The sequence below is a fragment of the Rhinoderma darwinii genome, chromosome 5 (genome assembly GCF_050947455.1).
Source record: "Rhinoderma darwinii isolate aRhiDar2 chromosome 5, aRhiDar2.hap1, whole genome shotgun sequence".
Classification (NCBI taxonomy): Eukaryota; Metazoa; Chordata; class Amphibia; order Anura; family Rhinodermatidae; genus Rhinoderma; species Rhinoderma darwinii.
The window spans coordinates 22,287,862-22,301,885 of NC_134691.1; the positions used below are offsets into that span (position 1 = coordinate 22,287,862).

The 14,024-nt window shown below is 41.2% G+C and overlaps 1 protein-coding gene across 1 annotated transcript; it reads right to left on the minus strand.

Annotated features, from left to right (window-relative positions):
* Nucleotides 1-1,171: 1,171 nt before the first annotated feature.
* On the minus strand, nucleotides 1,172-8,503 carry TRIB1 (tribbles pseudokinase 1). The gene is made up of 3 exons (XM_075825733.1): nucleotides 7,935-8,503; nucleotides 5,617-5,909; nucleotides 1,172-3,272 (listed from the first exon to the last, which is right to left on the minus strand). Exons 1-3 carry the CDS (start codon nucleotides 8,235-8,237, stop codon nucleotides 2,804-2,806), a joined length of 1,065 nt encoding a protein of 354 aa, XP_075681848.1. The 5' UTR covers nucleotides 8,238-8,503; the 3' UTR covers nucleotides 1,172-2,803.
* Nucleotides 8,504-14,024: the final 5,521 nt, after the last annotated feature.

The window sequence follows — 14,024 nt, forward strand, 5'->3', positions numbered from 1 at the left end:
CTCATATCTATCTCACATATATCTTTTTCATATGTATCTCTCACATCCATCTATCTATCTCATATGTATCTTTATTTCTATCTCTTGGCACATGTACTCACTGTCGTTTTTAACTAGTCTGTTAGGTTGATTGCTAAGCCTGATGTGTTCCCTTCAAGCCACAGAAAAGGATGTGATATTTTTGATCCCACTCAAGTTTGGTGTCGTAGGCTGAAGTAACGCAATGTGTCATTTAATGATCACAGCCGGGTGGGCGACAGAGGGGAATTTCTTAAGTCAGACAATTTTCTTTTCATTCATAGCTTTGCATGTCCAATACTTTAACGGCCAAACACTGAATTCTGCTACTGACTATGCATATCGTATCCAGCCAGAGGTTTACTGAACAGTATCACACATGACCAGCTTAGATACACTGGCTCAACACACAGTATCACACATCGTAGACTTAGATACACAAGCTCAGTAGACAGTACCACACATATGGCTTGCATACACCTGTATCACCAGGCTCATTAGCACAGATTTTTATAATAAAATTCAGTAACAAGAAATGATGGTGTGGTTCTCTGAGACCATATCCAACGAGATAAGCTTAGATACACCGGTCCAACAGGAAGAATAGGGGGAGTATCAAGGAGGGGGCTGACAGGGCATGTACCCTAAATGCTGAGGGACTTCCAACAAGCCACTTTGCATCTGCCCAAGTAGTTAGATACTGTTCCCCAGGAGAAGAAGGTGGAATGTGGCGGTGTCAAGCAGCTCCTGAAAAGGGCTTGACTTTTTTATCGTTGCTATGTCCCCAACACCCCTGTCCTCCATGTATGCCACTAAGCAGGGGCGATTCAAGATCGCCGACTCCCAATGATGATTTTTTAATATTACTGTGACATATCAGAAGCGGGCTTTCCCTCATAGCTCGAGTCTGTCATGGCAGAAAGTATAACCTGCCATAATTGGGAAGTTCCTGCTCTTGATAAAGGCCAGAGTCCACAGATACCAATATGCAAATAATAGAAAGAGAAAGAATGGTGCCTTACAAGGGCCATTTGCATCCCATGCGGCGAAATATAAGGAGAAAACTCAAGACCTTGACCCACGGTGGGAGTAGTAGTTCCCAATGAATGACTTTTCAATAAGATGTGTATATATTTACAACCGAGACAAAGAATTTAGAAAAAAAATATTTATTACAACAAACTTTACAAATGTTACCATCATCTGGTATTTTCCACGTATTTACACAACATAGTGTTTTTCATTTCCGTTTTCAGCAAACGCTTACCGTCATTATTTACAGTCTCCATATACAGCGTATCACAGATACGACCGGAACAACCGCGAGGCAGTTAGTGCAAAAAGGGCCAAGGTCGCCCCCATGGTTCACTCACGATTTTTTTCAACTTTTTTTGACAGATGCTTTTTGCCAACATTTATTCACATTACAATTGCTAATTATTATTGGGATTATTTTCTTTTCTTTTAATTTACAGTCCAAATTAAAAAAGTATAATTTTTTTTTATCTTCGCTGCCATCAAAGCCTGGCATGCACCATCTCATAACAGGGCTCTAGTGCAAGGTGAAACCACCCGCTCTAACCCATATCACCCAATCAAGTATTAGTTGGCATGCATTTCATACGGGTTACATCGCATGATTTCCCTTTCCACTATGTAATTACATACAGATGTAGCAGAGCCGAGTTTGTCATTTTGGCTCATGGTAATAATACAATGTGTTACATGTGGTTTTCTATAGGATTGCAGTTAAACTCGCCGAATTATCTTAACTGGGAAAGTGATATAGCACTTAAGTTGCAAGACAAATTCAGCTCTGCTACATCATTATTCCACTAGGAATACAGTTCAACGATAAAGCATCCCCTTCAGGTCTACATAAAAGAAATGATAGATTACCAGGAACATATTTACAATAAATTTAACTTATAACTTATTCATTACTGAAGATGTGAAATGCGTGGCGCCATGGCCGGAAATAAAATTGAGGTATATGTGTTATTTTCACCATTTGTTTTTTTTTACTATAGTGAACATCTACTAGGACATCTGTAGCACTCTCCAAAGATTTTATGACCATAATGTACGATATTTTTTTTTCCCAAAAATATTCAGTTCTCTTCACTGATCTTTCCCATGTATCGGATACAACAGAGGGGATAATAATATTCATGAAGAATCTATGAAGAGACCAATTTCCCAAACCATCTTAGTTCACTGGCTAAAACGAGATTTATAAAAAATAAATTACAAAAATTGTGCCAAAAGTCTTGTTGTTTTTTTATTTTTTTTCTTGAATTGATTGATTGGAACCAGTTGGAAAAATTTAAAGGTCACTAGAATTTTTTTGAAACACCATTAAAAACACATCTGTAAAATGGCTGTCAGAAGATTTGCATGAGTAAGGCAAGTACTACCAGGCCCAACGTTTTGAATATAGAGAAGAGTCATCACCTACACCTCAAAGAGTCATTTCTTTCATTTTTGTACCAATATACCATCAACCAATTTACCAGTCATGCCTCCATTGGGTAGGTGACGAGTCCACCATGGTCTGGGTTCCCTTAACTCTACTAAAAATACCCAACTAGATGAAGCACCACCCTACTCCAAGAAAAAAGCTCTTGCAATAGGATAATTGTTGGCAAAGTCAGAAGGGCATTTACCTAAAGTGTACAACACAAGTTGGACTTCCAAGCCATTACTTCATAGGCTTTAAAGTTTATATCAAGTCCTAGGTGTGGACTTTATAAAGCTGCTATGGCAGTCCTTAAGATCGGATGAGCTAGCAAAAGAACGAATCCAGATCATCGCAGTTCTGTGGAACATCTGGTACTAGTTGGTCAGTGTTACTTGGTTCCTGGTCCGCAAAACTGGGTTGCGTAGCGGCCTCAAACCAGGGATGTAATAATATCTCATCCGCAGTGAGTCTTTCAGAAGGTTCCTTCCTCAAAAGGCTTCGTATAAGGCACCTGGCTTTAGGAGATACATGGTCCGGGATACAGAACTGTCCACGTCTAATTTTTGAAAAGAGGGAACTAGGGTCTGAGTCATGGAAAGGATAGCGTCCCACAAGTAGAGTGAAGAGCATGACTCCCAAGCTCCAAATGTCGGCCGATCTCCCGGAATAAGTCCCTGTGGTGTTCAGAATCTCTGGACTGACATAGGCCGGGCAGCCATGTTTGTCTGACAAAGCGTCATCATCTCCTTTCATGATATGAGCGTCCTCCAAGCTTTCCAGTCTGAGTTGAGTTCTAAGAGAACAAAAGAAAAGCAAAAACGGTCAAAAACGGTTCTCAAAAAGGTCTACGTTGATGCAACATTTAGAAGTTAAAGATAGGTGAGATAATTCATGCTCCCCCCCAAGCTTGAATGTCATGGTGGGTCCTTCATCTTTTTACTTCGCCCCATAGAAGTCAATGGAAGAGTCACGTTCATATTGCTCAACATTGCCAATGTCCATGGACTTTTATGTCCTCAAAATGCAGAGAGGCGAAACTATTGCTGACCTAACGCGATCTCATGGCAGAAGTGGTCATCAAGCTGTAGGCTAGAGAAGCCAAGTATTCGGGCAACGTAAGCTAAAAGGTCATCGGTTAATCGGGGCCGTCATATTTTGAAGTTATCTAAAAAACGGACAAGGTGAGAGGCTTAAACAGCAGGAGTCATGTATTTTTTTTTATCCTGTAAGAAGCGTGAAGTGTTCCTCATTCTGTCCTCCACGTGAACTCTTGTAATGAAAAGTAGCCGTGATAGAGAGGACGGAAAAAATGACTCAAGAGACTCGACAGTCTGGCATCAAGTGACGGGTATCAACTAAAAACCTTGCACCTGTGCTAGTGATATACAAAAAATTCCTACCCCCGCATTGCTTGACCCTCTCACTACCGCAGCCTGAAAGATGGTGAAGGTCACTAGAAAAGTTTTTGAAACTTTTTGACAAATTTTTTATTTTCCTTTCTAATCTAACCTGACTTTAGCCCGGGTGTATTAGTCCAATGTACGACCCGCCAGCTCTGTGCACTCTCCATAGGATATAAATAAAAAGTGACATTTAAAAATACATCTGGCAAAATTTCTAAACCCGACTTCTGAAATCACCGCCATGACCACAGATTCTATCCACCCCCCTCCCCTCGCTCTTGGCTTCACTCTCCTTAGTTTACATACCAGTGACATGACATGGAACACCATGAACAGAATGTATTCCGTCCGCGGCTGAATTTCCAGAGAGACAATTTAATACCTTTCGTCATATACCATTACTTTTTTCACCAATGAAAGATCTTCATACGTAACATGACAATGGGCCAGTGTAAAAAAACACCAGTCATGCCCCCTGCTAGTTGGTGTTGGGTTTGCTAGTGCCCATTATTGCCCCTTCCTCTTTACTAAGGCCATAATCGGGGGTAATTGCTAGTGTGAAATATGGTACCAACTCCTGCTGTGGGGGTAAATTTATCCTAGCCCTGTCTCCAAGAGCTTACAATTTATGCATACAGATGTAGCAGAGCAGAATTGGTTAATTGTTTAGGGCAACAACTCTATAAGTAAGATAATGCAGTAGGCAGATCCTGCAGTCCTACTGAAAACCACCGGTAATGCACTCACAAAGGAATATACTAAACAGGCAAACTCAGCTCTGCTACATCTCTACCACTGAATGTTAATTCACTCAACCCATATTTGATATTTAGTCCACTAAGACACAGTGGTGTTCACCCATTCCCCCAGCTATGACTAAATGCAGAAAAACTAAACTTCAGTTACCTGCTCTATCAGGTCAAGTAATCTCCTCTGCAAATCTGCCAGCGCTAAATGTTCCATTACATAGCAAGAGTTTCGCCTGCACTACTCTGAGCAGAACCTGTTATCATTAAATAAGGTTATGAAATTAAGTACATAAAAGATGTAGCAGAGCGGAGATTGTTAAGATTCAGTAGGGCTGAGTTTGTCATATGGCAATTTCAACGTCACATCACGAGGTGCATATGGGTTTGCATTAAAACTTGCAACCTCCTGCATTGTCTTAACCAAGTACACGAGATACAAAAGGATGTATTTACAGAATTAACCAATTCAGCTCTGCTACATCTGGACATATAACAAGAGTAAAAGTGATAAACGTCTATTTCAGTGATCACCTACATCTGCTTGTTTTCCGATCCATTACCCTGCGCTTGTTGTGTCACGCGCAATGAGTGTAAACAGACAGAGCAAACAGACTCCGATGGAAATACTAATATTTGGAAGCAATATATAGGAGGACGGGGAGGGGTCACAGATTTAAAGACCAGAAAACTCAGTTGCACCCTCCTTCACCATTGCACAACACTATTCCTAGCTAATACTGGGCCTAAACAACCTTCCACCTATCCAATACCAAGGAAATAGTCATAATATTGAGGAATGAGGCACCTTGTGCCTCATGCCTCCATGATATCACGAACGAATAGCACAGTTACTAGTTACTGGGTAAAGATTAGACCATGTATCACTAAGAAATGAGGCACTTTATACCTCATGCCTCATGGATACCACTTTAAGGCTACAAATTAGTAAGATTGTGGCCACAAAGGGGCCAAGGCGAGGTCTCACCTTTCTTTGTCAGAGAAGACGAACTTCCTCAGCTTGAGGTCTCCTAAAACGATAGAAGATCGATGGCAATGGGACACTGCGCCGATGATCTGTTTAAATAACTTGGCGGCCTCTTCTTCGCCCAGCCGCTTGCAGCTTCTCACATATGAGTGCATGTCACCAAACTCCTTTTCGAAGAATACATAGGCCTTGCTCTCTCCTTGGATAATCTCTACAATCCCAGTGATGTTACGGTGCCAGGGCAGGTGGACGTAGGGCTGGATTTTTTTCTGGTAGTGCTTCAAGGGAAAAACCTACAAAAAGAAAAGGGGAAACATACAGAATTTAAAGCACCGCAAAGAAAATTTATGTTCTAGTTTCACGCGAGGTCCAGAACATCAAGCATATGGCTGACAACCTGGTCACCCAACATCTCATTCTTACACACACTGGCCAACAACCAAAAATAAAATCCCAAAATTTTTTTCAATATCTAATGAGTCTTTTGATGGTCTCTTGGACGAAGCCGGCTCTCCATAAATGTCCCTCAGAGGAGGCAGCAGAGGGCAGCTGGCTACAGGCAGGATTAAGGTGACCAGAGGGAGATCAGCATTGACGTAACTTGTCGAGTCCAATTAAAAAGGAGTTCAATGAGACGTCTGATGAAGAATGTGATTGTGTCAGTTCGCATGTATGAGGAAAGCTGGGTGGATATCACATGTACAGCGCACCCAGTGAGTTGTCGAAGCATTTATTAACCCCCTGGTTCATAGAGACCTGCAAGAGCTTGACTGAATGCTGTGAGGTCATCAAGGTCTAGTATAAGGATCAAGAATCTGAAGGAGCATCACAAATATATGCGAAATTAGACCCTTCGTTTTAAGATTATCCATAAATATCATGACAGACCAATGAGAACTTCATTAAAACCCTAGGGTGAAGAAGACAAGGTGACACTCCAAAGTAAGGCAGATGAGGTGACAGCTGAAACTAGGCCACACTAACAAAGGTTATAAATCTCAACAATCACACAGTTGCAGCAGGACTTGCCGGGGGTAGTAGTCCTACAGGCAAAGGTGGTCTACATCTCCAGGAATAAGGAGAGGACCCCTTTCGGAAGTTCATGCATTCATTACTAGAGGAAGGTATCCTGTGTCCCTGGAGGAGCAATCACTTAACCAAACTGATTGTTCTGGGACAATGCAGGAAGCAGAGAACACGGTTCCCCTGAGACACCACAAGGAACATAAAGCCGTGCACCCCTGAGGCAGTGCAGGAAGCAGAGAGGTGGTCCCCGGAGACAATCAGGATGAGGAACACATCAGACATTGAGGGTAGAGGTCTAATCCAGACAATGAAATAAGCTCAGTGACACCAACTGATAGTCATGTATGAAGTTCTCGCCCTAGGATCTCTGAGGACAATGCGATATCCGGGCTCCCTAAAAACAGTAGAGGGAAGTCCAACCTAGTCCAATATAGAAGGATTTTAGTTTCTGGGAACAGCAAATGAGGTCACATTAGTTTGGGCTGGCCTGATTATTTAGGGTCAATAGACAAAGAGAAGAGTGAGGTCAGCTCACCCCAACAGTGCAAGCAAGATTAATGGGCCACCTGTACCATAAGGTGCCCTCTAAAACAGCTGGTAGGAATGAGGTTCCCGAGAGACAGTGGAGACCTCCGTTTAGGCTCCCCTAGGAATACTGCAGACACCACAATGAGGGCACACCGCTTCCCATGAGACTCTAAAGGCAACAAACGGAGGTCACCCCAGACTTTGCATCCTCCATGAGACTACAGACCACAGAATGAAGATTATTCCTGCCTTGGGGTTCCCATGAGACTATGCAGACATCACATTCAAGACAACCCTTGCCTTGGGATTTTCATGAAACTACAAACAGATTAGCTCCCATGAGACCCTATAGACAAAACATTGGGGGCACCTCTACCTGGGGGTTTTCGTGAGACACTAGACACCAGGCTGAAGATTACTCCTGCCTTGGGGGCTTCACTGGAGGCAACAGTTTGGGTACCTCTCAAGGTTTATGACTTCCATGAGCTTTAATAGACCTAGGACACCCAAGACGTTAGGGCTCCCACTAGACTGTGCAAAGCAAATTGAGCTCAGCTAAAACTTGGGGTTTCCCATGAGACTGTAGACAACACACTGAGGTCACCCCAAGCTTTGGGGCTCCCATAAAACTCTGGACATTGAGGATTATTCCTGCCTTGGAGCTCCCCTCAAAGAGCTGCACAGCAGACAACACATTGGGGGCTTGGGGGCACCCTTGGCATAGTGCACCAAAAAGATCCTGGTCCATAGTGTCCTGGGCTCACCTTACACTGCAGCTCTTCTCCAGTGTGCAGGTTGAGGGCCCTGGATAGGTTCTCCCGGTCTCCAGCAGGTAGCAGCAGGTAATTCCCTATACAGGTAGGTCCTTGGTGTTGGGGAGAAGCACTGTGCAGAGCTGGGGGCTGTGGGGAGCCCGGAGAAGGCAATAGTCCACTGTCTGGAGGAGACTCACTGAGCCTTGCGCACTTAGCAGGTGGCTCATCGCTTTCTAGCCTTTTGGAGTGCGCCCTGCAGGTGGTTAAACGGGGGGCACCCAGCCGGCTCTGCCTCTGCACGTTGGCAATCATGAGTGATGCAAAGGGGAGAACAAAGAGTCCTAAGAAGAAGTAGTATTCATCCAGCAAGTGTGCAAGGTCCAAACCAGTGGTAGCAGCAAAGGGCGCACACTATGCATCCAGTGCGCAATTCTCATCCAGGCTCCTGCAGCTTTAAGGACAGTCTTTTCTATGGGTGATGCAGCCTGGGTGAGATCTGGACTGCATCTGCTGTACAGCAGCACCAGGATCACACTGCCTATTACACATAGACCTCACTACACCCTCCTCCTGGGTGACTGACACCCTCTCACACACTGTGCCCTCCTCCTGGGTGACTCACCCCCTCTGACACACTGTGTGTGTATTGTAAGGGGACCCACCTCCAGGGCTTGTGCAATACATTCATAATCACATTACAGTCATGGAAAGAGGCGGGGAGAGCTGCAGGGGAGACCAATCTCATTCCTCTGGTTGCATCATTCTTCTTCTTCTCACTGCCTGGGACTGAGTTGCCTTCATTTTCATCATGCAGCCCCTGATTGATAGTCCAGCACATGAATATCACTGCATGGATCCATTGCACACTGTTGGGGACTATTGCATTTGTAGATTATAGTTTATACAGATGTTGCAGTGCTGAATTGGTTATTTAGCTTTTCTGGAATTCATTTTATTTGTGCAGCCTGGTAAGGATATCCTGCAGTCCCCAGTAATGACAAACTATAAATAATAAACTATAAACAACAAAATGAATATAATAAACTATAAACAATAAAATATAATAATAAACTATAAACAATATAATGAATATAAAAATAAACTATAAACAATAAAATGAATATAATAATAAACTATAAACAGTAAAATAAATATAATAATAAACTATAAACAATAAAAAATATAATAATAAACTATAAACAATAAAATAAATAAAATAATAAACTATAAACAATAAAATAAATATAATAAACTATAAACAATAAAATGAATATAATAAACTATAAACAATAAAATAAATATAATAAACTATAAACAATAAAATAAATATAATAATAAACTATAAACAATAAAATGAATATAATAATAAACGATAAATAATATGTATCAAACTAAGGTTACATGAATTAGAACATGATGTAGAAGGGCTGAGTTTGCATTTTCTGTCCCAACTCCAACAGTTAGAAATCTGTGCTTTTACATAGGACTGCAGGTAAACAAACTTATCACATGCTGAAACCACCCATGGCCAAGGAGCTAAATGACAAATGCAGCTCTGCTACATCTATAAAGTGTTCTGGATGCTATTACACTTACCGTCCACTAGGGGGAGTAGAGAGCTCTAGTAGTAGACGAGTGAGAGTGGAATGTAAGGTTACATTGTTGTCTTGTAATGTTACATAGATTTATTTTGTTGCTTTTTCTTAAAGGGGTAATCTCATCTTGACAACTTATTTTCTATGTGCCCTATTAGGACATATGGACAACATAGAAGGGGAGGTCCCCAGTTTAAAGCCCCCTCCCCTCTCTAAAACCAGAAATGCTAATAATCTGCGGCTCTCAATCTGGCGGACCCGGACCATCCATGTATTACATGTACATACTCTCAGGAGTCAGACCTGTGGCGACCAGCTGATCGATGGTCGATCATATGAAAGGATTTGTCTTTGATGAGACAGCCCCTTTAAGAATTAAAGGTCTATGGAGACTTTACAACACAATATAAGAGTCAGCGCTATGTTCAATGTCTCGTTATCACACAGTACAATAATATCAGATTCAAATGGCATGAGAGGGTTAAACCCAAACACCACCATTATGTAAAAATGTTCAATCACCAGTAAAGGGCTTCTATGGATTCTGGTGATTCTTAAAGGAGTTTATTAAGATTTAAAGAAATGTATATTTTATGGGTCAAAACCAACTCTGCGATATACTGACCTTCCCGATCCCACACGTTGATGATCCCAAGTGTAATTTTATTATGTCTGTATAAAGTGCTCACATTTTGGTAAAATTTAGACCAGAATAGCCGATCTCTGAGTTTGCAGCTGCAGAGGGGGAGGGGATTTTTTGTTTTGTTTCGCTCGTCTATACAGGCTGCCCCCAGGAACAGGTCTAGAGATTGTGTGACATCACTGGACTGTTCAATAACTGCTCCCATCATCCTCGTCAGCGGACTACATCACAGGCATGACTGGGAGCTCCTGGGCCCCAATGCAAAATCTGTAACAGGGCCCTACCATGTGCCATTTATAATACTGGTGTCTTATGTGGCAGAGGGGCATTTGGGCCCACCAGACGCCGGGGCCCTGGTACAACTGCTACCTCAGCACCCCCTATGGCTAGGCCTCTGGGCTTCATTCACTTTGTATTTTACAGTGTACCGCCATATGTTAAGTAACTTTTCACGTTTTATACTTTATGTACTGATTCTGAGTTATCTCATATATTATACTCCAGTCACATCCAGAGCTGTTATCAAAATTCTGCTTTTCACTAGGCCCTTAAAAAAAAAGACAGTGGTTTATTTCCACTCCACTGCCAGACATATGACGTAATAGCTTTATGTAGCAGTCATCTCAGGTCCCACAGTGCACTGCTATGAGGAAAGCGCAGCTTTGGATGTGAACAGAGAAGACAACAACAAATCAGTATAAAATAAGTAACGCAGTTTTTCATCATTCTGGGTAGCTGTAACCTATAGATGACATACACAGGCTGGTTTAGGCTCCTGTAGATCCTTGTCCGGTCCGGCAGTGCCGCCATTACTGACACAGACGTTACAGATAGATTACATCCCAGGCTCCAGGGCTGCTGTAAACCTCAATTACTGAGCATCCTGCTCCATCTGCGTACAAGTCTGTGTGTCATTCCAGCAACTGCGGAAGAGGAAACTGCAGGACGAAGACAAACGAAAGGATATCATTTCAGGTCATTATTGGAAATTAAGTCGCAACCTGCGTCTCCGGCGAAGATAAACAGCGGCAAATTGATCAAAGCAAAATGAAGACGTAGAAGAGAATATCCCAGCGTACCAAGGAAAGTTCTATCTAAAAATAGATAATTCATAGATTTATTGGTTTTATGTGGAGGTTACTTCTCACCACTGCTCAGATATGATCAATTCTAAATATCTATCTATCTATCTATCTATCTATCTATCTATCTATCTATCTCATATCTATCTATCTATCTATCTATCTATCTATCTATCTATCTATCTAATTCTATCTATCTATCTATCTATCTATCTATCTATCTATCTATCTATCTATCTATCTATCTATCTATCTATCTATCTAATTCTATCTATCTATCTATCTATCTATCTATCTATCTATCTATCTATCTATCTATCTATCTATCTATCTATCTATCTATCTATCTCATATCTATCTATCTATCTATCTATCTATCTATCTATCTATCTATCTATCTATCTATCTATCTATCTATCTATCTATCTATCTATCTATCTCATATCTATCTATCTATCTATCATCTATCTATCTATCTATCTATCTATCTATCTATCTATCTATCTATCTATCTATCTATCTCATATCTATCTCATATCTATCTATCTATCTATCTATCTATCTATCTATCTATCTATCTATCTATCTATCTATCTATCTATCTATCTATCTATCACATATATCATCTATCTATCTATCTATCTATCTATCTATCTATCTATCTATCTATCTATCTATCTATCTATCTATCTATCTATCTATCTATCTATCTATCTATCTATCTATCTATCTATCTATCTATCTATCACATATATCATCTATCTATCTATCTATCTATCTATCTATCTATCTATCTATCTATCTATCTATCTATCTATCTATCTATCTATCTATCTATCTATCTATCTATCCATCATCTTTTTCCCAAATGTAATTATTTTATTTGTCTGACAGATAAATCGGCCTGTTAACATTTTTTATGTTCACATGAGCAACAAATCCATAATGTTCTTCTATACACAGATAAAAATGTCTTTCAGCTGGAACTGACACGTCACCCACGCGCTGTACACTGTGTTCTGTGGGTTGAGCTTCTATTTCTGACTTACAGAACTTACCTGACAGCTTGATATAAAGTAACTAACCGGATATTCTAGGCTGTGGCCCTCGTGTGACGCTGTGGTGCCCGCGGGTACATCCAGTGTAGAGCAATGAATGGTCACGGGTGTCTCTAGTTAACAATTAATTCTTTAGTTTTTGGTTACGGACACTCATACTGAATCACATAAACTAATAAAGTGACGGCGTGTCCGATGCCGCCGTCTAGCCCTCGTCTTACCCTCCAAAAGGGATTTTCCAATTTTATGTAAAGAAATTTTATTCATTGTATAATAAAGAGTTCTGCAACTTTCTAATAGACGTTGTGTTTCAGTTCCTCACCATCTCTGCTGGCTTTTAGTGAATGGGAACATTCTTGTTCACTTCCAAACCCGGAAAACCTATGTTGACCTAAAACTTCTCACAGCTGAAAATTTGTTACAATAGCATCAAGTCTAGATAATCCTCAGTGAGCTAATTCTATCAGCAGTACAAATATCTCTCCTATCCTGATAGTTTGCTACAATGTATCAGTGCAGGTAAAATGTATCAACTTGGAGATATCTCACTGAGGATTGTCTAGACTGGATATAAATGGAGCAGAGTCTCAGCTGTGAGCAATATTAGGTCTGTACTGGTCTTCAGGACTACATTTCCCATTGGGCATAAGAGGCCCATGCCTACGGCGGCCTAACAGAGAAGGGTGGCAGTACTCTCCTCTCAATACTTCTTACATGATGTATCATGTAGGTATTCCGATCAAATGTAGACCGCAAGTATAGCGCAGCGCTGCCTACTGTGCTATTATTTCCATCAAAATGACGGAACACCCCAATGCAAGTGTGAACGCAGCCTTATCAGAACGGAATCTATACCGATGTTCATCCTGAGCTTCCTGGTTCATGGAAGTAATGCTAGAACTATAGAGAAGACTGACAATTACACAGTCAGAGCAAAAGGAGAACAACAGCGGGCGGGAGATGTAATCTGAATATCAACTATATGCCGTTCTACATCCCCGGCAAGCTGGGTATCACCCCTATGGGCATTATATTGGCTGCCGTTCTCCGTATAGGAGATCAAGAAATGGCAAAATATACAGGGCTGCGGTATGTTTTGCTAAATCCCATCCCCCGCTTAAGTTATTTTGGGTTGGCGTGGGTCTCACCAGAGAACTTTACACAACAATCTTATTTCGGGGTGACAATAGACGCACATTGAGCGCTCAGTTATTGTTGCCCACACATTCCAGGCTATCAATGAGTGATGTAAAACACATTCATGTTTTCACAAAGGTAAAATTATCTGTAAATGTCATCCGGCCGTGAAGCGCAGTGTTTCCTCGGCAGCCCATGTATACATAATTACACTGCTGTTCCATACATGCCTTCAGCTATAGAGCAGTGCATTCTGGGAGCCACATGCGGCTCTTGTGCTGGGTGACTCATCCCATGGCAGCTCTTAGAATATTTCTGAACTCAAAAGTCATGTGTCAAAAGGAGAGAGATTTATCCGCAGGCGGAATTTGCTTTCTTGTAAAAAAAAAAATATATATATATATATATATATAGGATTTTCAAAGAAGTCTGCAGAACATCGCATCTAAAAACAAAGGGATGATCTGTTCACGGTTTTGTAATTCTGAAGATCTGTTCTGAGAATCACATGAGTGTTGGGTGACTTGTAATGTTTTATATTCAGAGGAATCTGCAATATCAGTGTATAGCGTTTATATAGGGAA

Bases quoted from the DNA above. Each gene is read 5' to 3' on its own strand.
- TRIB1 (XM_075825733.1), bottom strand. From the start codon at position 8,237: ATGATTGCCAACGTGCAGAGGCAGAGCCGGCTGGGTGCCCCCCGTTTA. The intron at 5,910-7,934 runs GTGAGCCCAGGA...TTCTTTTTGTAG, and splicing joins GAGAAGAGCTGCAGTGTAAG to GTTTTTCCCTTGAAGCACTA. The intron at 3,273-5,616 runs GTGAGACCTCGC...TTGTTCTCTTAG, and splicing joins GTCTTCTCTGACAAAGAAAG to AACTCAACTCAGACTGGAAA.